The sequence below is a fragment of the Ochotona curzoniae genome, unplaced genomic scaffold, assembly GCF_017591425.1.
Source record: "Ochotona curzoniae isolate NIBS_2020 unplaced genomic scaffold, NIBS_Ocur_1.0 scaffold_3835, whole genome shotgun sequence".
NCBI lineage: Eukaryota > Metazoa > Chordata > Mammalia > Lagomorpha > Ochotonidae > Ochotona > Ochotona curzoniae.
Window position 1 is genome coordinate 26,312,195 of NW_024467114.1, and position 27,481 is coordinate 26,339,675.

Sequence of the window (27,481 nt, forward strand, 5' to 3'; positions counted from 1 at the left end):
GCTCTGCCTCCCCTTGGGCTATTCTAGGTACCCAAGCATTGCTACAAGAGTCTGTCATTAAACGCTGTAATGCGCTTCATTCCAAGTCTCAGAAGATGTGATTTCGCAAAACATAGGTGCAAAGCAAGACAGCCACATAGCCATTCTCCTGATTCTGGAATTGGCAGATTTTGGGGGTTGGAGGAGTATAGATCAAGGTCATGCCTGGGAATGGGGTACACTGGGAGAGGTTCAAATTATTGCATTAGCCTTTCATTTTACCTATTTAGTAAGCTCCAAGATAACTTGTTGCAAAGCAAGAATAAAATGAAATCTTCAAGGTGATTCACTTGAGTCTCTGAAATAGAAAGCAGAGATTTGAATGAAGGGCATGAGAGAACCAAAAATTATTTTTCAGATTTCATTCCTTCTATGGCTGCAAAGGCTGGGGCTAGGCTAGTCTAAAGCCAGAAGTCAGGAGCCAGGAACTTCTAAGTCTCTCATGTAGGTAGGTCCAGGGACTCAAGCACTTGGACCATCTTCTACTTCTTTCCCAGGCATATTACCAAGGAGCTGAATTGGAAGTGGAGCAGTTGGGAGTCCAACAGTGTCCACGTGTGATCCGTGGCATTATAGGCAAAACCTTGACCCACTATGCTACAGCACCAGCCCCAAGTTCTTGGCTTTTTGTGCACCTGCTCACAGTTCATAGTAACCTCTCTATTCCACAGAGACGGAATAAAATGGATCACATAGAGAAGAGGAAGTCTACATTAAATTCCAGATAGTAATAAAGAAAAATGTTTTTTTGGACAGGTTTCTAGTGAATATGCATCTTGGGGACTAAGGGTAATTCGTAAGAGAAAGCAAGCCAGGGATTTGAGGTCATTTCATTTCCACAGCTCCAAGTTGGGTGTGATATCATCCTATAAACCAGGACAATCACGATCCGGCTGAGCCAAAGTCCAGGAGAGCTAAGTGTAAGCAAGATGTATATGTTTCTTTTCAAAAAAGTAGGCAAGGTAAGGACTTGATCTCTGAATCCAGGTAGAAGAAACTCAGGTTACTGGAGCCTCAGCTATAAGATCAAAGCTGCATCCACAAGAGAGCTGACTTTATAATGGTGGGGTCCTTGAACATTGAATTTGGAGCAAGAAAACTTAAAGGGTGTTGACACCTGGGTGAGGGACCAACCCTCTAGACATTCTCTCACCACCTTCTAGAACACCGCAGACATACAACTCATTCTGTTAACGTCTCCAGTCCAGTTCATATTAAATTGCTTATCCTCACATTAAGATAACTGAGAGGTGGCAGCCTTTTGGTGCTGTGTTCAATTTACTCCTTGCAACACCTAGACCCTCTGTAGGAAGCTTGTTAAGTTCCTGACTATGCTGTGCCCACCTGGATTCCTGTCAATGCATTCCTGGGAGCAGTAGTGATGGCTCAAATGCTTGTACACCTGTTCGATGGGGAAACCCATCTGAAACGCCTGGCTCTTATCTTCAGCCTGGCCCCAGCCCTAGCTGTTGTGGGCATTCGGGAATTCCATGAGTTGGTGGATTATTTCTCTCTGTTTCTCTGCTTTACAAAGAAAAAATAAAAGATTGAGTAGGGCAGGAAAGCGCCAGAGTCTGTTTGAGTGTAAACAGAAGAGCCAGAGAGCAAAATAGAATGGGTTTTCTAATCCTAGTACTTAATTATAGTAATAAGATTAGTTAATAGTTATGATTTAAAATCTACTCAAACATCTTGGCTCTGGGTGGATTTCTGTCACACATCTTAAGGAAAAATTATTTCATACAAAATCCAATAAGCATAGTAATTTTGTCCTTGTTGCAGACCACACAATGGTAAACTTGCAGCACTGGCACTAGAAGAGTCATAGGTAAGAGTTTAGAAATAAATGAAAAGTATTTCAAAGATCTCTTCTTAAAAAAAAAAAGATTTATTTTTATTGCAAAGGCAGGTATACAGAGAGGAAGAGAGACAAAGAGGAAGATTCATCTGTTGATTTATTTCCCAATGGCTGCACTGGCTGATCCGAAGCCAGGAGCCAGGAGCCAGGAGCCAGGAGCCAGGAGCTTCTTCCAGGTCTCTCACGTGGGTGCAGGGTCCCTAGGCTTTGGGCCATCCTCAACTGCTTTCCCAGGCCACAACCAGGGAGCTGGATGAAGCAGGGCTGCTGGGATCCCTGCACATGCAAGGTGGGAACTTTAGTTACTAGGCTACCATGCCAGGCCCTCGAAGGGCTCTTAAAAAGGCCCTTATCAGACGACTTGAAGGACAACAGACTAAAGCAATACTAAGAGGGGCAAGCATTTGGCCAAGTAGCTCCAATACCCTTATCCCATGCTGTGTTGCCTGGGTCCCCGTTCTGGTTTTGACTCGTGCTTCCTGTTAACAGATATTGGGATTGCAGATGCTGGCTGAGTGATGGAGTCCCTGCCACCCACCTGGGACGTACATCTGGATTGAGTTCTTGACTCCCAGGGTCATTCTGACGGAGACCCATGTTAGTCGTCGTGGCATCTGGGCAGTGAGTCAGTATATGGGCACTTTCTCTGTTTCTGCTTACCTTTAAAAAAAAAAAAAAAGCTGAAACTGCAAAATAAATGCAGTTACAATTGCTTCTTATTTCACCTATTATTTACTTTTTATGGTACAAAACTTTATTGGTTACTCTAGCTCTAGCATCACTTGCTCTGGGGGAAACCAGTGATGTTGAGGACATTCTCATGGTGTGATGGGAAGATCGAGCTTTCCCTAACAGCCGAAGAGGAGTGGAGAACTCCACGTCTTCTAGGTGAACGATCTTCAAAACTGACCCTCCACCTGTGACTGGAGCCATCCTGTGGCCTGCAGCCTCATGAGAGATGAGGCAGAATGATTTGGCTAAGATGTTCATGCATTTCTTGCCATTAGAAACTGGGGGGATACTGCATTTGAAAGCTGCTATATTTTGTTATGCAGCAATAGATAACTAATATAATACCTCAGGAGAAATATTGTTTTTTCTCCACATGCCTCAGAAAAACCAAACAAAAATGAAGGCAAGAGAAGATTGAGTGTGTTTTGGCTCACTGTCTGCCCTCTTCAGCGATCATCTAGGTCCCTTTAAACCTAAGCCTGTGGGCCAATACTTACTCAGCACTCCTCAACTAATCCTGAAGGACATGAAGAAGGGGGTTAGCTTCAGTTACAGGGATATTTTGCATTTTCTCTGAACTAGAAAGTCTACTTTTGAGAGGACAAATTCTCAGAGTGCAGCCTCCATTTTTAAAGAATGGGAGGAAGGCCACTACTTCTTTCAAGTTGAAATTTAAAGTTCCGTCTATTATCATTTCTTGCCTAATATGAATAGCTTAAAGAATGTCAAATGTGATTTAATTTCCTTCTTAGTTGTTGTTATGGAAATAAGAGAAATAAGAATATATTTCTTTTAGTCTTTCTTTATTCCTCTCATGATCAGTTCTAGGAACTTTAACTGTAAACAGTAAAAATGATAGAGTATACAAAGCTTTACCCAAGTGAATCCATCACGGACCTGTGTCCGAGAATGGTTTTCTAAATGGGGGAAATGTGTTTCATATAAAAGTCCATTTTCTCTTATTGCTTTTTTTTTTAAAAATTTCAGACTAATAGATCCTATATGTTTTAAAGCAATCTTAATAGTTTCCTGTGTCTCACTAACAAGAATGACTTGTCCTGATGAGCAGAATAGACATTGTCCATTTGAGCCTCTCCAGAAAGCTCTCTGTTTGATATGAATAAATCATCTCAATTCCTTTGTGGAATGAGTGGCGTATAAATAAATGAATGAGACACAAGAATTTTACTTAAAAAAAAAAAAGATGGTCAGTTTTGTCAGAGACAAAAAGGATTGGGACATTTGGAGGCCTGGTTTAATGAAAAATGCGACAAGACTAAAAATTATGTGAGGTAACTACAAAAGGAGAAAGAATGCTCACTCTTATAAAATATCCAAGGGACAGTTTCTTCTTTAGATAGGAGGATAATTCTGTAGTGTAAGAGTAGTTGGTGTTAGTTTGTTTGAAGTTGGAAGTCCTATTTTAGAAAATGACTCTATCAAAAAATTCTAATTCTTAGCACACTTTCTATCATTCATCACACTTCTGAATCTGGGTAAGAATTTCAGGTTCTAGTTTGGGAATAGGTGTGTTTGGGTGTGTTTGGGTGTGTTTTTGTTATTGTTTCTCGTGTCTTACTTCAATCACACAGCCTGTCTTTTTTGCAATATGTGGATTTTGAAACGTGTTGTTTCTTTAGCAATTAGTGTTTCATGCTCTTTTTTAAAGATTTATTTATTTTTCTTGAAAAGGCAGATTTACAGAAAGATCTTCCATCTGATAATTAATTCTCTATGTGGCCCCAGTGGCCAGAGCTGAGCCGATCCGAAGGCAGGAGCTTCTTCAGAGTCTTCCACATGGGTGCAGGGTTCCAAAGCTTTGGCCATCCTCTGCTGTTTTCTTAGGCCCTAAACAGAAAGTTGGATGGGAAGTGGAGCAGTCGGGAAATGACCCAGCACCCATATGGTATCCTGGCACTTTCAAGGAGTGTATTAGCCATTCGAGCCATCGTGCTGGGCCTTCATGCTATTTAAGAGAATTAGACAAATATGTTACACTGCATTCAATCTTTGACTAGTTTTTAGTTTTTTCACGAGTTATTAACAAGGCCATCATTCTACATTAGATTTAGAATTCCAACTGGATATGAAAGATGAGTTATGGCTAATTTTGTGCCCTTTAGGATGTAGGAAGTAGTGAAATGTTTCTCCAGATAAAATCGCAGAGTCCTGCATCCACACGTGGGGGCTGTCTACCATGCCAGTTCTCAAGCCCCACACTCAAAAAAGACTGAATCAAAACCTGTAGAGTTGAGATGGGAGAATCTACAATGTGATACAGTCTCTCTGTGGTTCTAATGCAAATTCAAGTTTAAGTCTAGGGACCAGCCATGCATTTGGGAAGGAGCTGCCATCTCTTCCAAGGGAATTAAGTAAAGGCTTTAAAGAGAGGAACCAACACTTTTGTGTGGCTTTGCTGTGCCCTATCATGCAGAGACAGATGGTCATGGGGCGGGGGGCATCCTGGGGGAGGCTCTGCCTGAGCTTGATTTTAGACAGAGTACTACCACAATGGTTACTCATGGAACACTTTGCCCAGGCAGTTCCTGTCCAGCGATAGCATCTGTTTCTATTCTGTATTCTTGAGAGGCTTCAATGTTCTGATGTATTCATTTTTCTTGATGACAGGCAGGGTTACACACTAACTAGGGTTTTAGTGATGTTAACTGTGAAGGGGCAGCCGAGACCTGTCATGTTTGGAGGTTAGAGAAAACCCCTAAGAACATTTAGGGATAAGATAGCACTGATTACATGATTTTATTATACTTACCATCACAGTGATTTTTGATGCTTGCAGCTAAACACTGTATCTACGGTTACTTAACTCCGTCTTCTCCCTCCCCCCGCTCCCACAGAATAGTGGCTAGAATAACTCATCTTTTCGGAGTGGGAGAAAACCAGTCACTCCAAGAATAGGAATTTTGTAGAAAAGTAACGTAAGAGCCAATCAGAATGCTTTCCGGGGTAGCCCCAGACTGGCGGCTCATGGACGACTGGCGGAAGATGGGACTCCGTTACCTTCATGCAGTAGGACAAAGGAGGGCTTGATTGTTTAGAGCGGTTGGAAATTCCTTCCGTGTTACCAGGAAACGTGTTAAGCCTCCGCGTGGCTGGCCATGAGCAGAAGACCCCTTAACCGGAAAATTCACAGGCCACTGAGATACATTCTTTTCTGGAATCCTAGAGAAATGCTAGTGCCAGAATCCAAAATGGTGACAAGGCGCTTCAGACTACGCATCAGGTGACGCAGCCCTAGCCCGCCCCCTTCCCACCATTCGCTCCTCCTCCCGCTTTCCTACGCAACCGTGGGCGTGGCCTGCCCCAAGGGCTCTTTCTCTGCCGGCCTGGAACTCCCGCGGGTGCACATGCGCAGTTGGATGGCCCAGGCCCGGCGCGCCTCCTTCCCCCTCCGCCCATCGCCCCGCCCCGGCCTTCCGGGCGGGGCCGAGCCGGGCGTCCAGCTGCGGCCGGCTGGAGGTTCAGGGACTTCCTTGTCGCGAGCCCAGGCCTGGCGGGGTCCGGACTCGGAACTCCGCCGTCCTGCCCGGGACTGCTTGCCCGAGTGTAGGTCGCAGCCGTCAGTCAGGTTCAGAGCACAGGTCCTCTCCCCGCATGCCCGGCGCTCGCTGACATGCCCAACCCCAGCAGCGCCTCCTCTCCCTACTCCCTCCCTGAGGAGATTAGGAACCTGTTGGCAGGTAACGCTCGGGCAGGGGGCGGGCTCGCTGCCGGGGCGGGGGCGAGGGACGGCGAGCCGGCGGGGACAGAAGCGTTCGCCCTCCTCGCCCTCCTCGCCCTCCTCGCCCTCCTCGCCCTCCTCGCCCTCCTCGCCCTCCTCGCCCTCCTCGCCCTCCTCCCGGGGTCCCGGAGTGCGGCCGGCGGGGGCGGGACAGGGGGCGTGGGTGCCAGGGAAGGGAGGGAGCGTGGAGCCCGAGGGCTTGATCTGCGACGTTATTGAGATGAGGACAGGTGTGTGTGTGTGTGTGTGTGTGTGTGTGTGTGTGAGAGCCAGTGTGAGAGAAAGAGAAGATGAAAGTTCCCTAATGCCTGCGTGAGCCTCAGGGATTCTCTGGGCGAGCGGAGGGGGTGTACGGGCAAGCAAGATGTTAGAGCCACAAGTGTTGGGATGAAGGGGTGGAAACCAATACTTTTCTTGGACACTGAGTCTCCTCTTGCCACTGGATACTTTGAAAGTGGGCCTGGCTCTCAAATGGCCACTTGGCTTCAGCCCCAGTGACACATTTAAGCGAAGTAGGAAGGATGTGTTAAAAGTCTCTGCTTCCTGTGTCGCGTGATGAAAGTACCTCAACTTTGCACCCTCATCTTCCCCTTTTCAACTTTACAAGACCATTTACAGGAACCTACTCTGGGAGTTCAATGTGGTTCCTCAGTGTCATGAGTTCGTAAAAATCCTGGATGTGGAGGTGCTTTTTCTGGAAGGGCCGATGGTGTGTTTCTGCACATGGGCGGAAAGGGACGCTTTGAGTGCAGAATACATCTCGCCTACCCTGATGCTGTGCGGTTCTTGACATCTTTGTGTCGTATATGGCAGATATTCTGGAAAGTAACTTGATTGCTTTTGTTTTAATTGCCTCTAAAATACTTCTCTTTCAGTATTGATAATTCGGAAAAGAATTCCTCTGAAATGCTTGTGTTACCAGTTACTTGTTTTCACTCTAAGAATCCCAGTATCATCTGAAACATAACGTTGGAGGTAGTTAAGTGCTGTAGTAGTGTGTGATCGAAGCTAACAGGCTGCTGGAGTGTTTTGGGTGTTAACCTCATAAATAGATTAAAACATTTAAGTGTGTGAGTGCAGACGTGTGATGGTATGAACAGGATGCGAGGGTGAGACCTCAGTGGTGGAGCTGACCCCAGGGAACGCTTGTCATTAGTGGGCACCCCTGACGGACAGACTGGCAAGGCCATAAGGGCTGGCTTAAGGCTGCGTGTACTCCATCTTGAGAAGCTCCCACTGCTAATTTTGTTTGTACTGCAGTTAACAGTTTTGATGCCACAACTCTGAAATTGATTCTTTAGGATATTATTTTAATAACCAATCTAAAGAAATGCTTATCATTGTCCTAAAAATAAATAGCACCATTTTCAGGATATTCTGGGTGTGTGATGTTGCATTTAAGGAACAATAATGCAAGTTCTGATTGCATGCTTTTAATGCCTCACAGCCTCCACGGCAGACATGCTTAGTTCACATCCATAGCTAACCATTCCCAGCTAGTGTGTACATGTGGTGCGTGCTGTGGGCTCTTTTTTCCTCAGTCCCCACAGATCACAGGTGCTTCATGTGGCCGCAAGTGTGTAATTAAGAAATTCTGAATTACACATTTAAATGATCTGCCAGGACTTACTTTCTGTAAATATCTGTCATCTTGCTTTAGTCAGATTATATGTTACCATAATGTCTGATTAGCTGTTTGAAATATATGTTATTGACATTTTCATTATTTCATAGTGATTAAAAAATTACATAATAAAATTCAGAAAGTCTTAGAATCAAATATTAAACCATTCATACATTGGGGCTCATAAATTTGAGTTATACTTAATACTCAAAGTTATACTTAATTTTCAAGAAGTATGATTTAAGTTGGGGATCATATGTACATTTGAAGAAATTAAACATTAGCCAGAGTTTTTCAAGTTTTTGAAATCTATTCAAGGAGAAGTGCGAACATTTTATGTTTGACGGTAATTCGATTTTTTTGAGGTAGAGAAGGTTTTAAGGATAGATGCTCTTAATAGTTACTTCACATATTTTATCCAAAAACCATGTTGGGATCCTGCATGATTTGCATGATTCAATTGTATTGGGTAATCCAAAATTATGGAGTGAGTTAGGGATGTAGCTGGCCTGCTTAGGACTTTGAAGCCAAGAAGGAAATAATGCTAGTGGTGATTGTAGTTCACCACTACGTTAGAGTGCCTGGTTCTGCGTTAGAATTCCAAGGTAAAAACGAGGAAGGAAAACGTGAAGGAGTTTAAAATCCTTTGCTTTGAAGAAAAAGGAATCCAATATTCAGAGAGAACATTGCCGTTCGTGTTACTGTACCTTTTACCCGGCTCATCACTTGTGGCGCAGTGTCCTGTGTGGTGTGGAAGTTGGACTTTTCCACCGTGAGACAGGAGCAAGTGCCCCAAACCAGCCTGATGGTTTTTCTTTCTCTTGCTGATTGTGGCAGTTTCAGGTTAATGTTTCAGTATTTGCCCCTCCGGTTCCTTCTCCTTTAAAAAGCTGTTTATGAAAATGCAGAAAATGCAGTAGCTCCTCTTTGAACTGCTGGCTCTGTAGTTTGCAGTATTTTCTATAGCGTCAGTATGTTAAATCTTAAGGGCTTATACTTGTAGTCAAAAGTAAAAAAAAAAGTTACTCTTTTGGTTTCATCAAAAAAGGTTACAGCAAATTTTAAATGCCATATACATTACAGGCAACACTTGATTTTTGTTGTTGTTGCTATTGTTTTCTTTCAAATGGTGGGAGAAGAAGTTTCACCTGAACAATGTAATTCAAAAGATACCCCCAAATCCTATCCATCTAGTCCACCCTCCCATTCATATTTTGTCTAAGACTCTCTTGGAGAATAAGTGAGAGGAATTAGAATTACTTGCTTCCCTATGTTTAATTACCTTTTACTAGCTTTTTAACAGTTTGCAATCAAATATTCTGTTTCATTCTCATTTTCACTTAGCACAACAAATTTGAAAGCTGCAAGATGTTCTTGTCTTTGTTATTATTATTAAATTAGAAAATGAAACCAATATTGAAAGAAGATTTTGTTAAGATTCTCAGTACCCTAAAAAATCACAACAGAACCCAGCCAACAAATGGTTAACAAAGTAGTTATCTGGTTACACAGAGTGACCCTGAGATTTGGCTTGTGTGGCAGTCTTGATTAGAAATATTGTGTTTTCTCCTTTTGGGCATTTCCACTTTTTTTTTTTAACCTTTGTATGTTATAATTGATGATCCCTCTAGGGCACTAGGTAAAGAAGACAGTTCAGTTGAAAGAGGGGCCACTTTTTTTTTTTTGATGCTGAATATAGTATGGTTTGATTTCTACCTTTGCACAGTTCCATTTACAAGTTGGTCCACATTTTGGTTTTAGAGAATTATTAATGGTGCCATAGCTTCCTCCTGGGGCATCGCTGAGTATGTAAAGGGAAGAGTGCCACCTACTGAGTCACAAATAGTCCTCTGGTTCTTCCAGCACCTAGATTTTTTTTTTGTACAGATCAGGAACAAGCCTACCTCCTTTTGGCAGTGACAACTAATGAGCATAAAGTTGATAGAAGAACAGTTTCAAAGTGAAGCCAGTCTATGCTGCCGCTAAGATTTTCACTTTTAGAAGTGGAAATAAATATCTGTGAATCAAGGAAGTAGGAATTTATAGGTTTTTTTTTTGTATGAGTCCTATAATATAGATGAATTAAAGATTTTGTGTCAGGAAAATTATTTGCCTATTTATTTTATACACACAGTGTACTTTTGCTTAGGATGAGCTCTTTTGGATTTCATTGGAAGCATTTTCATCTCAGGTTACTAAGCTAGGCACTTGACACTCTGCATGATTTGTAAAGGTACTCAATCATATTAATCATTTGCTTTAAAAAAAAAGAGTCTATATTAACAAATGAGGAGTCTAGGAAAAATTTCCAAATAAATGTATCTTTATTGTTATCAGCATTAGAGTATGACTGGAAACAAAGTGGAAACAACATAGCAGGAAAAGCCTCTGGTGATTTGAAACACAGTTCAGTTGCCTCTCATAAATTTAAGATTAAGTGTCATACATGGGTGATAAAAATGGCATAAGCTAGGTTTTATATACTCATTATTCACTTAGTTTGTCTTTTTCAATTAAAGCCAAGTCTATCTTTTTCATTCCATTGAGTTTACATTTCTTTTTCAATCACATTCTGAACATATTACAATAGATGCTGCCGAACATTGAATATAGTGTAAATCTCAGACTAAAGTATTATTCACTGTGGCTTCTTTTAAAATGCATGGTAAAAAGATTCTGATGATTGTAAAATGCTATTTATCAAGAGTCATATTTTAGAGGTTGAAAGATGTTCAGCCTTATCTTTCAACAGCCCAGTGTTCTATTCAGATAAATCACTTAGTCTCTAAAGGCAATTTTGAAAATTTTGTAAGATGGTGGAAGAACTAGGTAGGTTTGACCCCTTGTGAGAGCTCCCATGCTTGTACATGCCTTCCTCCCACCAAGTTTGAAAAGTCTACACTTAAAGTAGAACTTATGAAAGAGCTAGGTAATCAAAGGAAAAATCAACAGTCAATCAATAGCTTTTCAGTTAGCCATCTTCCATTTTTGGACATTTGGTTCCACTGATGTGTATGTGCCCAGTTTCATTTTTATGTTTTCAATAGTAGCTTTTTGGTCAGACCATTCCCCCATGAGAGAAGAAAAGTGCATCTTTTTATGTGACTTTGGCTTAAAGTCTAGGCTGGGATTCTTATTGCATTAAGTTTGGTATCAGCACATTCCAGTGAGTTCAAAGTGTAATCTGACCCAGTTCATATGTATTAAGATACAGAATTAAGTAGTAAGCCCATTTGGGATCTTGTGTGGTTGGTGTTACACTTTATGGATCTGAGCAAATGGTAGTGGAATCAGTCCAATTCCTGTGTCCTCCCCTGTGTAATTCAGGCCAGAAGCGCTCTCTCTCTCTCTCTCTCTCTCTCTCTCTCTTTCTGTATGTGTGTGTGTGCGTGCTGGGAGATACGCAGGAAGATGGTGGCTGTTACTAACTTGTTGCTAACCTCCAGCCTGAAGTACTATAGGTATTCCAGGATGTTAGGGAGAATGTCAAGCCCCAGTGATGTGTGTCAAGAAGCCAACAGTTATTTTGTCTTTCGAAATTTAAACATTGTTCTGACTTTGTGTGGTTACATCTTTTCAGGATGTGATCTGTATAGAGGTTGGTGGAAAGCAAGTAGCCGGTGTGTGTTGGGTACGGCCTGTCCCAACCACTTGAGCCTCTAGCTGAACACAGGGGTGTGACTCTGGCTTTCTGTGTACACCTCAATTCCATCCAAGGGGAAAACTGGAGTACCACTCAGTGACTTAGGGTGTTAAATGTTTGCGCCTCAGGGGTCTGCATGATGAATAAGAGGTTTGTAACTTAAAGGGCCTAAGGATTGCTGACCCAGAACATGTCATCTTTACATTGTTGCTTTCAGAACTTCATAATGATCTAAGGAGCCTCTGTAAATCCGCTAATTTCCATGGTCTTCTCTCCCACGTCCTTACAACCAGGCTGGGAGATAAGGCTTATTCTGGACAGTGTTAAGGTGTAAGAAAAGCAAAAATCATCAGCACGTTTGTTTTTGCTGGGTGGACTTTTTGTTTTTCCCTGTAATAACTTGGGGGGTTAGAGGGTGATGGATATAGGGAGGCATTCTGGGATGAAAGGTGGCAATAGACCTGTAGGATGAAGGGCTGGATGGCTTGGAGACAGGGATGTGTGTGGGGGAGTTCTGTCTGTTGCATGGAGAGCACCCCTTTTCCTGCCGCTTCCCGGCTAGGTCCCCCCACGCTTCTCTCCTCTCTGAGGGGCACGCGGGAGCGAGCGGGACCCGCTCCGTCAGGGAAGAGGGATTGTAACTCACCAGGCCAAAGGCGAAGGAGGCAGGCTGACCTTTCCTTGTAATCAAATTACGGCGTTTCCCCGAATTACAGGCAGTCGGGAGTCAGTGAGATCTACATATTAACCGAGGGACACGACCCCGAAGGGAAGATAGAAGAGGTCTCCCGCGCTTGCTGGCTTACCGTTTGCTGGGCTATTTGGAGCACAATACAAAGCTTCAAATCTCCTTCCACCCAGCCAGAGGAGCGCTTGATTCGCCCAAGACTTTTATTGCCCGTTTTTGAAATATTACCCTGGCTCTTAGCTACAATGCTGCAGATCCCACCCCGTTTGTTTGACAGGACGAGGCCCCAAGCTTCTCTCCTGGCTCACCGCTGAGCGCTCAGGAACCCTGGGGTTTTTACCCCTCCAGTTTTTCTCCCAGGCGGAGCTGAGCATCCCTGGGTACAGCCGGGATGACTGCTTTTAGGCGCTCGCTCTGCCTCTGCGCAGGCAAGGACCCCAGACTGCTGCTTTGCCTTCCGGAGGCTCCTGCGCCTGCCAGAGGCTGGTGCCGTGCCTTTGGAAAAGAAACGGGCTCAAGGCAGAGTCTGAGAAACAAGTGAGTTTCAAAAGCCTAAACGTGAATACAGATGGTTGCAGGAACCGCTCACCCAATTGGAAGTTCCCAACTTGGTAAAAACACGAGACAAAGCAAAGCCCAGCAAAGCAAAACCCACCTACTGTCCTGTCTCCTTGAGACAGTTACCAAGAAGCCGGGTCCTTGAGATTCTTTTAGCTGTCTTAAACTCTCTTCTAAAAAAAGCTTGGGGGTAAAACTACTCCGAAAGTACAGCTCTGTTTCCTTACCTTACCAACCCTGAACTCCGACTCAGCGATGAGAGCATCGCTGCTTGCTCCAGCCCCGCACTTTGCATGAACGTTCTACTCCAGTACAGTGGCATGGATTGGCATTTTAGAAACAGTTTGGGGAAGCCGGAGTACACCTGTGCAGAGCATTGCAAGCTTTTTGGTTTTGTTTTGTTTCCTGAGTTTTTCTAGAATTGATAGGACCTTTAAAAAAATAACTCGTGGGCTGTAATTCATCCTGCTATTTATTGGTTTCCGGAGATAGAAAATAAAACCCATTTGGTTAAACTCGGATTTGTGTCTTGAAAATTAAAATAGGCAATTAAATACTCCAGGAGGAGAGAATTAAAGGCGAACGTTGAGATCAAATGGCAGGGAGGCGCCCATTTGCTGGTCCATGCGCCACAAGCGCAGGGTTCCTGGGGAAGAAAGCAGGCAGCAGGCGCCAGGGTGCTCCTCCTCCCGCCTTCCTCTTCCTCCGAGGAGCCCGAGGAGCCCGCTCCTAGTCTCAGGGAAGCCACAGGGCCTCCTCATTTCAGCCAGTGCCTTCATGTCCAAGGATCACTTGCTCCCCTAGACGGCAAATGTACGGGGTTGAGATGGGCACCCTGCTTCGCCTCGTTCTTCCGCACCCACTGAGGAACGCTGGATGGTGGATTAGGTCCCCTGTTCTGCTCTTCAGAAAGAAGAGCGACTTAAGGAAAGAAGCTCCCTGACATAGGGTCTTCATTTCGTTGTGATACTTTTAACACTTGGTTCTGAATAAATCTCAAACCAGAAACTCTTAGAAAAATTGTAACCAAATTAAATTTTGATTCTTTTACTTGTTGTGTTGCCTTGGTGAGAAATTACCTTTACATATATGTATTGTGGATTAGCAGCTTGCCTCATTGGGTCGAAATGCTTTTGTAATGAACACTTTATAAATAGAGCCCAAACATTCTATCCCATTTTCTAGGTTTCAAATAATTAATCGTCAGTACAGTTGAGAGGTCATTCTACTACTTGTTTGTAATATTATGTGTTCTTGCCGTCTTTGAATCAGTGAGAATCAGGAGCTAAGTAGTTAAACAAAAAGAAAGTGAAACACACATACATTTCTTCACTGAGATGTGGATGGCCATAGCCATGCCTGTTTGAGCATGTCTTAAAGGTATCCCCTGTAGTGGGTATTTCAGAAGGAGCTTTGAAATTTTGAAAATAAAGTGAATTTAAGTTGCACAGCATTTTATGATCTGTAAGAATGCAGTTGTTATAAAGATTAAATCCAGCAAGGATTTGCTGGGATTTTATTCAAGAGAAAACCAGACATTGAGCACTTTAGAAATTTGCTAACCTTTTTTAGAAGTGAGACTTGGAGAAATGCTATAAAGAGATGATTGAAATCTTATTTCTTGTGTTTTATGGTTTTAAACAGTGGGGGAATCCGTTTTTCTAAAAGAACATATCAGGTGGTGACCCCAACAAAGGAAGCAGGCTCAGGCATAGCTGGTTGGTTATCAGTTTTGCTTAAGGGTGCCCAGATGGTAGGGATGGTTGGTGAGGAGGAGGGTTTGATTTGGGAATGTTGGTTCGAAAGAAAAGGAGTTGTATTTTCCTTTAAAGCATTAGCCATTATGCATACCTGAAAATGGATTACTCTGGAAAAACAGACCTTGCTAGGAACATTAGCTTATATTGATATAATATTGTGAATGACTTGTTCACGCAGGAACTTAACAAAACACTACAAAATGATAGCAATACATGCGTTAAAGCATGGTGCTTGCTTTTGTATGAGAATTTATTTTATGGGGGCAGCTGAGTTTATTAAAACTTGTGTGCTTCTTCCTAGTTTAATGATGCCAACATCCAAATAGCATTTGCTGTGCTAAGCATAAGTAGAGCATACAAATTTTATTAGCTAACTGGTGAATAGATTTGTCCAACTTAGTATTTGAAGCACACTTCAACTGTTATGCTTTGGATTGATAAATAACTATAACAGATCGTGCAGATATTAACACTTATGTGTAGAAACAATCATTGTCCTATTTGTCTTCACAAAAAATGGTTCTTTCCTATAATTTGTATTCTGTTTCTTATATTTCATGGTTTAGATGTTGAAACATTTGTAGCAGACACTCTGAAAGGGGAGAATTTATCCAGGAAAGCGAAGGAAAAGAGAGACTCCCTTATTAAGAAGATAAAAGATGTAAAGTCTACGTAAGTCACTTGCCTTTTATCACTAACTTCTTTCTTAGAAATAACTTTGTAATTAACATTTCAACAAGGAATTGGTTATCATGAAGTTACAATTTAATGTTCTAAGTTAATTGGTATTTATTTTTAAATGTCAGCTTTTAAATATTTTTAAAGGACAAAAGTATATTTTTATTACAATAGATTTTAAATGCAGACATCCTTTTTATAATATCCTTTTCTGTGAAAGTTATTAATTATATATTTTTCCTAAGCATTCTGGCAATATCCTGCTGTTTATTTTGGTATGTGAGAGATGTATTTGGTTTAAACGATAAGGCAGACATAGATTGGGGATTTTAAAATAAATATAGAAAAGACCAAGACATTGATCAAGAGAATTCTGTTAATTATTAAAACTTTAAATGAATAAATACAATTCATGTTGTAATTATTAAACATATTATATAGATCCCCATTTGATTACTCTCTACAATTAGTTTTATTATAAATTGCCAAGTCTTTTGGAATTGTCGTTTTAAGACAGGGAGTGGTTTTTGCCCTCAGTGTCTGTTTATAATTTAGGTTAGGTCTGCATTGGGTTTTTCAAACTCATTTTAAAATATAATATTTCTGATTTTGCAGCTATCTTCAGGAGTCTCAGGACAAAGGTAAGTTTTCAAGTTTGCTTTAAGTTTTGTTTTTCACCCCCTTGGTGAGATTTTCAGTAGCATAATCTAACATATCCTGAAATTTGATAGTTGGAATCAAGCCTTAAATTTCTGTGTTAGTTAGATCTTCAAGATGAGAGTGCTAGCTCCCCCTGCTGAGAGAAGAATTAAAAGGCATAGGCAGACTCACCCTGCAAAGCCTTGAGTCAGAGGCTTAGTTAACATTCTGGGGTGGGATGTTTCCAGGAAGATGCTATGACAGAAATGTGTTGGGTAAGGTACACATACCTGCAGTTACGTCTGGTAGAATCCTCCGAAGCAGAGGTGAGAGGTCAGCTGGGACCCTACAGAGATGAGGGTCTGTGCCTAGGTGCTCACAGGTGAAGTTTTGACAGATGTTTTAAAAACAGGATGAACGTTTGCTTGAGAACATGAGAAAAATCTTTTCCAAACGGTACTTTCAAGTTTTCTTGCGGTTCTTTTGATTTGAATGACATATGTGCTATAGACATGGTTCCATGTTTTGGAAGTATGTGAGGCTGCTAGTAACCTGATCACCTCGCTCAGAGCTGAGAGATGGCTGCTTGGCATGCTGGACACCAGAGCGGCAGGGCGTAGGGAGCCTGCTGCTTCTTGCCTGCAGTTCTGGAGGGAGGCTGGCTACAGCCGTTATCTCCATGACACTGAATCACGGGTCACGACTTACAGCTTATGGAGACTGGGAGAGGGGTCACAGCTTGAAGTCAGCTGACTGTGGGTTTGGGGAACAGTCTGGCTCCTTCTGAGTAGCTCATACTTGTGCTGGTTGTGAATGAGAGGGTAACGACAGTGTCGGAAAACCAAGTACTTAGGCGGACAAGCCTAAAATCAGTTCAAAGGAAGTCACGGTTTCTTTTCACATTCCATCATTGAGATCACTGTGATTGAAAGAGAATGTTATTCCACTTAAGATTTTTAAACTATCAAATCAAGAGCAGAGCAGAGCAGGACGCTTCTCCCAGTGCAGCCTGAATTACGGGTGTAATCATGTCATGTTCTGCTTAGTGGAATTATAGAAATTAACTCGTCCTTGTGTGTTTTAATTATGATAACTTTTGTATAACATAGTATTTAAGGAATAATATAAGAGATTAGATTCTGTCTCTCTTCTGAAAAGAAGTTTTTGTTCCAGTGATTATTTATGGAACTGTCATTGTGGCTTAATTATTTGCACATTAAAAATATTTCTAACACTGAAAAAGCATGATAATATGAAGTCATTGCATGATTGCACTTGGTTGGTAATAGCGTAGACATTCCCCTTGGTATTTGGTTTTAGCACTTGTTCAGGTGTGTGGATATTAAAATGACATTACTGAGATTCATTCTTTGTCTCCAAAGAGAATGAAGGTTTATATAGTGTTTGGTAGAAAATAAAAAATGATCTTTGAGTAAGAGTTCAAATAACGTTGAATTCAGAGATTTTCCATAATCATTTTCCTCCAAATAAGTCATTTGTAGTTCAGCGCTGCTGGATTGAGTTAGCTAATCACCAAGAGTGCAGGCTCAAAAGTTAGTTAGCCTGTAAATAAATGAGACGTGTACCTTGGAGAAATATGAGAAGCTTTGTAATTCTATGCCAAGCTTTGTTGTAAGAGCTCTTCTGTCTGTGCTTGTTGGGAATAGAAAGGAGGGCAGACGTATTTGTTGCAAAGCAAATGTTCAAGATACACCTCTTAAAAATAGGAATTTATTAGCATTTCTACATTGAATACACTAATTCTCTTTTGGTAGTGCTGCCCCAACCACTTGTAACTTCACTCCAGGAGTTTGGATGGTTTTCCTTCAAAGGGATATGGGCAGAATTCCCTTTTCCTATCTCCCTGCTTCCATCTGGCTCTCTTTCTTTCTTTTGCTCTCATGAATATGGGGTACAGATGAAGTGAAAAGAAGCTGTTTTCTTCCTGCTTGCCTATACCCCTATTTATTATACAAATTCTCATTTTAAAAATAACAGTTAAGTACCATTTTAATATCATTGGTGTGAGAAAAAAAGGATCAAGTGGAGAGAAATACAGCAAGTTGACTCAGATTTGTCATTTCTCACAAGTCAGTTGCTAATTTCTCTAATGTACACAGTTGTCTAGCATCCTTTCCTCCTCCTTTCTCGTCTCCTCTCTTTCACATTATAGATACTCACCCATCCTGAGATTTAACAATGCAGCATTTCCAGTTGGAAGTCGAAGTCCTAATGATCAGTTTAGGATCATTATCCGCTGAATGTCTATATTTCTTAATTTTTATATATAAGCAAGATTCCAATCTAATTAACAAGAACACTTCTCGCTTGGTCCACCTGCCATCTTGCCTGTTTTATCTAAGTGTGGCTTCTTGTATCCTTCAGGGTTGTACGAGCCAGAGGAACGATCTAAAGCTAATTAGAGTGTAGCCCAGTGCTAGAACGGGTCCTGCTGAATGTGACCGCAGGCACTGGAACTGTATTCTCTGATTACTGGAGACTTGTTCCTGCCCCTTTACAAGGCCTTAAGTCCCTTAAGACTGACTGAAAACACTTCTTATGCCATGAGAATGCATCAGTATTAAACACTGCTATTAACTGATTATTAGCTAGTATTTTTACCATAAAGTACATGTACATAACAATTTAACTGATATACTGTATGTAGTCCTATCTTGGGCTTATGTTAGCCTCATTTTACTGCAGTCATGGTTTAAGTGTAAGTGGTTTATTTATTGACTGAATGATTGAAAGAGGTAGTAAGGAAATACTGGGGTTTGACATACACCAGGTGTACAGCCGATAGTCTGTGAATACATATTCTGAGTTTCAGTTTCATTTGTCAGGAGGATTTAAGTTAATCTTGCTTCATAATGAATTTTTAAATAATTTTTTTTGGGAATTACCAGTTACTGTAAGAAGGGTCTGCAAAGCGATATGACAAATAGTTCAAGAGAATATCTTTCAAACTTGTAAGATATTAATTTCTACCATTTAAAAAATATAAATATTTTGCTTTAGATGCTATATCTATATAACTCATTTTCTACTTTAAAATCCTTTAGTTGCAGAAAATTTTAGTGAGTTTTTTAAAAAGATTGATTAATTTTTTTGAAAGTCAGAATACAGAGAGAGAGAGAGAGAGAGAGAGAGAGAGAGAGAGAGAGATTTTCCATCCACTGCTTCATTTTCCATTTTCCAAATGGCCTCAGTGGCTGAGGTAGGCCTGTCTGAAGCTGGGAGACAGGAGCTTTTGTTTTTCCACAAGGTGCAAGGATCCAAGGCCTTGGCCCATCCTCCACTGCTCTCCTAGGCTGTCAGCAGGAGCTGGATCAAAAGGGAAGTAGCTGGAACTAGAACTGGTGCCCCTCGTGGGATGCTGATGCTGCCCATGGAGGATTAGCTTACCTCACCAGCACATTGGCCAATATTTAGTGGATTTTGCTCCTAACTCTCCATTGATACTACTAAATATACATCTATTTACTTGGAAAATGACTTCCTCCCATCTTCTCATTGGTAAGTTTATTATGAGAGCAGTTGCTACTTTTTGGTTGGTTGGTTTGAATCAGCAGGATAGGTAATTAAGAAGGGATCCAGTATGGTATATATTATAGTTTCTCCTAAAGGCATCGCAAAGAATACCAAAGAATTCCCAAATTTGGTTGATGTTTAATGTCCCTTCCTTTATTGCTCCCAACAAGACACGTACACATTTTCCTTGGAACGCTAGCTCCACGGTGGAATCTGAGGGAGTAAGTTGCAACTTTTTCCTCTTAACACTCCCCTCAACTACTGGCTTTGCACACACTCGGCAAGCATGTTTGAGATCCCTGGAGATGGTGAGCATTGTCTTCCGGGAGCAGTGCGTGGGCCGCTCTAGCCTCCTTTCCCAGCTCTGCCTCACTTCGGTGCAAGAAATGTCTTTGTGGTCGTTCTGCCATCAGTTAGTCTTCCTGTTTTTGAAACATTTGGAGGAGAATCCTGTTTGTGGTGCCTTGGATTCTTCACAATCTGAAGAATTAAACTTCCCTTAAGAAATGACAAGTTCAATGCTTCATTCTGCATTTGTAGCTGTGTATTATTACTTCTGAAATTAGTCTGGACGTGTAAACTGAATAGTGAGTTAGAAACAAGTGTGTCTCAGTTGAATAAATTTCTCCCACCTGATTTATCTTTCATGATGTGTAAGATGGACCAGTTATCCAAATGGTAGACATAACATTTAGTTCCACATGTAACTGGCTGTGTTCAAGATGGGCCTGGAGTTGACGGAGCAAGCAGCAGTCAATCACCTTAACTGGTTGTGGTGATCAGGACTGCTCAGTTGCTCCTGGACCCTATCTCCAGGCATTTCAGCAAAGGCTAATTAATGATGAGTTCCATAAAAGGAAAGGATGGCTTGCAGTTACTTGAACCCAATATTATAACCTTACAAATAGTTCCAGAAAAACACGCTGCTGAGGTCCACTCATGTCTTGATTTTATTGTGATATTTAAGTTGCCACTGAACCCAGAGGAAGGAAGCCTTGGATCATTGTCTTTTACACCGTTAACTTTGTATCATTAATTAAACTTCTGAAAGTTGCAGGATAAATCAAATGCATTTCTAGGGAAACAAGAAGCCGTATTAACGAGCAACAACCCCGTAATTATCCTTGTGAGTACATAACAGGGACACATTCATGTCTTCTCTTTGTGCAATAACTTTTACAAAGAAGTATTTTTAAACTGATCATTAATTTTATGACCACAGAAATGAGATGCAAAATTTATGCTGTTGTCATTGGCACAGGCTCAAGGCACTTGCTGACATTATGTGTGATTGTAATAGAACGGCTGCCAACTAATGATTCTGAAGACATTTCATTTGAGCATGCTTTTCTCTTAGATGTCTGATTAGTCTGTAATGCTTTCAATTATGTCTGTAAATTGTATTGGATACATTTACCTGACACCCATTGTTGATTTGGAGTTCAGTTTTCTATTACATAAACACAAGTTGAACATTTGCCTTTTAATTTATACAAGTCTTTGCAGGTAGAACTGCAAATACTCAGTCCCTGGGGAAGAAAAAAAAAAGCTTTGCACTACTCAACAGCGACCCCTGTGTTCGGTTGAAGTTCCTTCTGAGCAGCTTGTAAAAACCAAATTAGGGAGGGGAAGTGGGGGTGCCCTCACTGAATAGCAGGATGAAGTAGACCATGCTGAAAGACAGTGAGACCTTTCCACTGGCTGCAGTTAGAGGGGCCTATCTGCCCAGGTACCACGTGCTCTTTACTTCTGACTTCTCTCAAAGCATGCTTGGAGGCGGTGGGTGGTGGTGGGGTCTGTGGGGAGTAGCAATCCTAGATACATACACACATTGTACCAACTTTTAAAAACAACACTTGCAGTTAGCAACATTTCTTAGCATGGTTAAGTTGAAGACAATTTCACTATAATAATATATAACCCAAAAATATTTTTTACAGATTTATTCAACATGCTAATAACCATTTTATGTAGCATATTTTAAACTCTGATTAAATATTATTGAGTTTAAAGCTTTCATAGCAAACTTTCTTGCTATGTAATATACTAACATGTATTCTGTTGGTATGGGCATCTGTGGGCATGTGTGTATATGCTAATATATACTTCCAGAAAATGTATAATAGAAATTATCAAATGATAACAAATCACTTCTGATTTTCAAAATATTTACGCTTAATTTTTTCTTAATTTTTTCTTAATTATATTTCCATATAGTTTTAGATAGATTTAACCTTGTCTATCCAAATTGTTTCCAAATCGTTTTATTATTCCGTTAGTTTTACTGTTGTTTATAGTCAAAATAATAAAATAAACTGTGTTAGGTTCTGGGAATTTGAAGTATTCTCATACTTTTTTCCATAGCAAGATTGCTTTATTAGTATGTGATATGAAATGCCTCAGAAATTTCACTCCATAGAAATTCTTACTTCATTGAGAATATTAGAACATCCTATGAACTAAGAGTAACAGAGAATTTTTTGATCTCTACTATGTAATCTACGAACTGCTGTAATGTCTTCACAATATTTTTACTGGTATTTGTGGGGTTCCTTCTTTTATCACAAATCAGTGCATGCTTTTTTTTCTAAGAGCATTGTAAGGGATCACTGGATGTTCTAAGGAGTATTTTGGGCATATGGGCATATAGTCTAGAGGTTAAAATGCCCATGGTCCCGTATTGAAGTACCTGGATTCAGTCCCTGGCTTCAGCTACTACTGCTAGCTTCCCAGCTGTGCCAGTCCTGTTAGGCAGCAGGTCATGGATGGAGTATCCGGATGCCGCCACCCATGTGGGGGACCTATGTTGAGTTCTCAGCTCCCAGCCTTGGCCATGTGATCGTGTGGACATTGGCGAAGTGAACTGGCAGAAGAGAGCTCTCTGTCTCTTTTTCTTGCCCAGGTCTCTTTTCCTCTCACAAATAATACTTTGGACATCTCTAAAGAAGGACAAATTAAGATCTGGAGAAGGTGTCGTGTCTGTATGTGTTCCTTGGAATTTAAAGTGCGAATTTCAGTGTTATCTCTGTTCTGATTGTGTTACTATGAGATGTCCTCATTTTTTGTTGGAATAAGGTGACAGCAGCTCATGAAATGGCAAAATTTAAAGTAGCAGAAATGAGAACTTTTAAAATTATTTTAATAGTATTGCATTAAAAGAGACTATCTCCTGTATTAAAATATGGTGAAATGTAAGATGACACCCACCAGGAGGGTGTTAGAAGGTGTCTTTTTGGAGAACCTAGAAACTTTAACTTGGATTTGCCAAGAACTGTGTCCAAAAGTAATGTGATGCACTTTCTGAGGTGGGAATTTTTGCCACATGTTTTGGTTAACTCTTGAGGTGTCTGCTTTTCTCTTGAATTGTCAGCAATTTGATACTTTATATGGTATGAAACATGCATTTTTTTTGGTGTATTTAATCTGGGTAATAACAGATTGTACTTGTGTGCAACAGGCTAACAAGAAATGTGATTCAATGGGTTTTTAAATATATAATTTGTAATGAAAAATCACATATTCATAGAGGAGGAGAGACAGAGAGGAAGATCCTCTCCCCATGTGGCCGCAGTAGCTGGAGCTGTGCCGATCCGAAGCCAGGAGCCGGTGGTAGCCTCCTCCAGGTCTCCCACGCAGGTGCAGGATACCAAGTCCTTGGGTCATCCTCAACTGCTTTCCCAGGTCACAAACAGGGAGCTGGTTGGGAAGTGGGGCTGTTGGGATTAGAACTGGCACCCATATGGGATCCCAGTGCCTTCAAGGTGAGGAGTTTTTGTTTTGTTTTGTTTTGTTTTTTTTTAAAGATTTACTTTTTATTGTTTTAAAAGGCAAAGTTACAGATAGGAGGGAGAGGAAAGAGAGAGAATTAATCTCTCTGCTGGTTCATGCTCCAAATGGCCTCAATGGTTGTGGTTGGGCCGGGCCGAAGCCGAGAGTTTCTTTTTGGTGTCATGTGGATGCAGGTGCCCTGACCACTTGGACCATCTTTCACTGCTTACCCAGGTACCTTAGCAGGGAGCTGTACTGGGAGTGGAGTAGTCCCTCAGTGGTTTCTCAAAAAGTTGTTGGGGCAGGTGTTTGCTGAGTTGAAACACCTCTGTCCCATGTTGAAGTCTCTAGGTGTGAGCCCTGGCTCTGGCCCGTGCCTCTAGCTTCTTGCTAAAGCAAATTCTGAGAGGCAGCAGTGCTAACTCAAACAGTTGGGTCACTGCCACCTGTGCGGGTTAGCGAGTTCCTGGATTTGGTCTTTGCTCGGCTCCAACCCTTGTGGTCATTTAAGGGAGAGAACCAAAAGATGGGAGCTCTTTCCTCTTTTTGTCTCTCAAATAAGTATGTTTAGTTATTTATCTGAATATATGGAAAAAACCCCCAAACCGTAAGATGTTGTAGTGGGGAATGAAATGACCTAAAATAAGCCAATGAAAATAGGCCATCAAACCAACCAAGCCTTTTTAAATCAAGTAGGAGACTGGCCAGAAAGTAGTGCTTGGTGTGTAAATCACCTGGCTTGAATTTAAAAGGATCATAAGGAATTTTGAGTTTTTCTGCACAGAGGATTCCTGTAAAAAAAAATGCAACAATTTTAGATCTATTCTGATGTAATCCTGTGATTTTTAAAAAATGATAGTTTTTAATCAATGAAATATTCATATGATTTCAGTTTCTCATCAGTTTTCAAATTATTAAAAAAATGAAATTATTTGAATCATTTTCTGTTGTACTTTCCACTTTATTACTAGAGCATTAATAAATATTTTAATTTTTATTTTGTGTTTTTTCCTTTAGAGACGCACACAGTTTTAGACTGTTTCTGCTTTCTGAACTCTTCCTTAGGGACCACCGTAAATCTGAGACTGCCTTCTTTTGTGTTGTAGTTGTATTCTGACCCTCAAAAACCGTATTCCATGAGAGTGAATATAAGCTGAGATGGGACCTGCTTTTGCCTAGTTTGAAAGGTTGTCATTTTTCCCCCCCATGGCTGTGATTCAGTTTGCAAGTTACCTTTCTGACAAAGTAATTATGTTCTTAGGAATGAAAGGTTTCTGTGATTCTTCTACAGGTGATGCGGAAGACGGGGATGAATACGACGACCCGTTCACTGGGCCTCTGGACACCGTGTCCTTAGCCTCGGAGCGATGCGATAAGGATGACGAAGGCCCCTCCGATGGTAGGTGACATTTCCCCTGGGCCGCGATCCCTGATCCTCACACTCGGTGGTCTTTATCTGGGAGTGGGTCACTGCACGGCTTGGGAGAGCCCACCTTTCCTGGCCCTGGCTGAAGAGCAGAAGAGCTCTCTCTAGTGGTTCCAGCGAGGCTTTCCTAAGTATGTAGTTGCTTCTTTAGTAATTCTTGACTAGAATTTTTAGGAGAAGACTTGTCTCATTCTTTGAATAGTATTAGTGACAGTTTGTTGGTTAATTTAATATGATCAGATTCTTGCTTAATTTTATTGTGCATCTTAATGGGCTTGCTGTATTATTTATCTTATAAATAATGAAAAAGGGTTTTGATCTATTTTTTTTCCTGAAAACTTCCTAGAAAATGAGTTCATAAAATATTAAATTAATTATTGCCACATTGCCTTTTCACATTGAGACAGGATTTTATCAAACGCTTCTTTTGATACACATTTTCATTTTTCTGATTGTCACTTAAAGATGCCCTGCACTATGCAGTGGGATTATTGTGTTTTGTATTAATTAGCGGCAAAAGTTGATTGGTTGTCTCTTAGTAATTTCTAGAGACTATTGAGCGTTGTCGAAGTTGTGAAACTTATTTTTAGCCACGCATGTACTTTCTCTGTCATAGCCGGTTGAATACAGCTGTATTGCAGAAATGTTACAAGGGTGACACATAGTTATAAATTAAGAATGTATGTCAATAAATTAGCCATGCATATTAATTTGTGGCACTGAAAGTTTCGCATAGACACAGAAGTGAGTAATGCCTTCTGCCACGACACGATGATCAAACTGTGCAGTTCCATCTCTAAATACAATTGCTGAATGAAAATATGCTTCCTGCAACAGAGCACTCCACATTTTATGTTATCCAGATTATTCCCCTTGGAAACATAAATTGCTTTTATGAGGTATAAAATTATGTCTATTGCAGAACAGGGATAAGTCAAGTACATGCATAAGTGATAAACATTCTAACCACTGATTCAGAACAAAACAATCCCTTTTTCTACATCTAAAACTTTGTACAATGTGTAGTAATAATAATCATATCCATTTTATGTTAAGTTTTACACCTTGGCAAATATTTAATTTCTGTTTTTAAAGGACGGCTCTTCTTTTCTCTTCCATTCCCTTTCTGTCTTTTAAAGAGGTGCACGTTTCTTCTCCCTCACACCTTTTATCCAAAACCGGAGCATCATCCCATCTAACCTCATCTTGAAAAGCATTTTTATTAGAAAAGGTTTCACAATTAATGAAATAGTATTTTCAGGCAAAACAAAGACTTATTATTTAAGTTTTACTATTTTTCAAATACGTCATGATTTTGCTTCTCTGTAGAAGGTTGGTGAGATGTGAATGAATGTGTGTGTGTATACTCGTATGCAGAGAGAATATTTATACTCCACAGAATATAAGCACACACACAGTATATACTCAGAGAATGTATATATATTCATACACAGAAACTGGGTGTTTCTCTAAGTAGCAAGTGTTTTTATGCTCAGGGTAGCATTATGTACATTCTTTAAGAAACTCTACCCTTAGAAATAATTCTCTATTTAATTATCTAGAGGGGCGCGAAGCCCTCTAGTAATTTGTGAGAAAACATGACTTGCTGTTAATCATGCATTGATATGATTATTGTGCTTTCTTTGTTCAGAGTAAATGGTTTATCAACCATTTTCATCACCAGAATTTAGGATATACAATGATATTATAAAAAAGGTTTGTTATTGAAAGATTACTTTATCATGATTTGAGTATTAAATAACATGTATAACATCAATTTTTGATTGAAAACCAATCAAACTGTTAGTATTTAAGAAAATTTTAGGTTATTCATTTTTGATATATAGATCACATTATTTTGTTAGTTTTACATGTTCTGTTAAGAATATTATAAATCGATCTGTAAACTTTCACCTGAACTTTTAATTTCTGTAATACCTATCAAGTCATCACATCCATAACTTAAAATTTGTGTGTGTTTTCTTCTTGGCTGGATAAGTTTTTCCTTTAATATGTGACCTCAGACTAATGATGTGCTAATTATAAAAAGAATAAAGCATTTAACAGTAAGCATAACCAACTTAATACAGTCACCAAAAGCATTTTTATTAAATCAGATTGTTGTTTTGTCTTTTTGACTTTTACCTTATGGTAGGTACTAACAAAGTATCTGAACTTTGATGGATTATAAATTCTAAACATGGTATGTATTTTTCATAATGCTAATGTAATTTTCTAGGTATTGAAAAGGTCAAACTTGCACATCTCTGTGTGCATTCTAAGTCTGTCTTTCCCTTCAATATTTCTTATTCTCCATTCCCTGGTTCAAAAGTTCACCCAGTTCCCAAATGGCCACCTAATTTTCCAGTTATTCCCTCAAGCCATATGTGTTTTGGTTTCTTTATGGTTTATTAGGTACTGTAGGAAAGTAGCATAAGTTATATCTTCTAATGAAATTCAAGCACACTTCAGTGAGGCTTCCACTTGATTGCTGGTAGCAATTAAATCACAGCCAAGGAGAATAATGCATGCTCTCACAAGGCCCAGACACCCTATAGACGTCGGATGGGGAGCAAAACAGAAAACAAGGTCTCCAAGCCTCTGCCAGACACGCTGCTTCCAGCCTGCCCTGTTGTTGTTGTTGGCCAACTGCCTGACTGATAGCAAAATCATAACTAGCTGTATGCTAACAGGCAGAGTTCACGCGTAGGTTATTGTGAGCTGATAAAGGGGTGGATGGAGTTTTGATTTTCGCATTGGACCTTGGTCCACCAGATTAATGGAATTTCAATGAG

The 27,481-nt window shown here is 40.6% G+C and overlaps 1 protein-coding gene across 2 annotated transcripts in view; it reads left to right on the plus strand.

Annotated features, from left to right (window-relative positions):
* The first annotated feature begins 6,084 nt into the window (after positions 1-6,084).
* Positions 6,085-27,481, plus strand: part of SKAP2 (src kinase associated phosphoprotein 2) — a 139,527-nt gene continuing 118,130 nt past the window's right edge. For both annotated transcript variants that reach the window (XM_040965067.1, XM_040965065.1), the window contains exons 1-4: positions 6,085-6,327; positions 15,208-15,313; positions 15,935-15,960; positions 24,552-24,659. In XM_040965067.1, the coding sequence (XP_040821001.1) occupies positions 6,261-6,327; positions 15,208-15,313; positions 15,935-15,960; positions 24,552-24,659 (307 nt within the window). In that variant the 5' untranslated portion in view covers positions 6,085-6,260. The remainder of the gene's footprint in view (positions 6,328-15,207; positions 15,314-15,934; positions 15,961-24,551; positions 24,660-27,481) is intronic.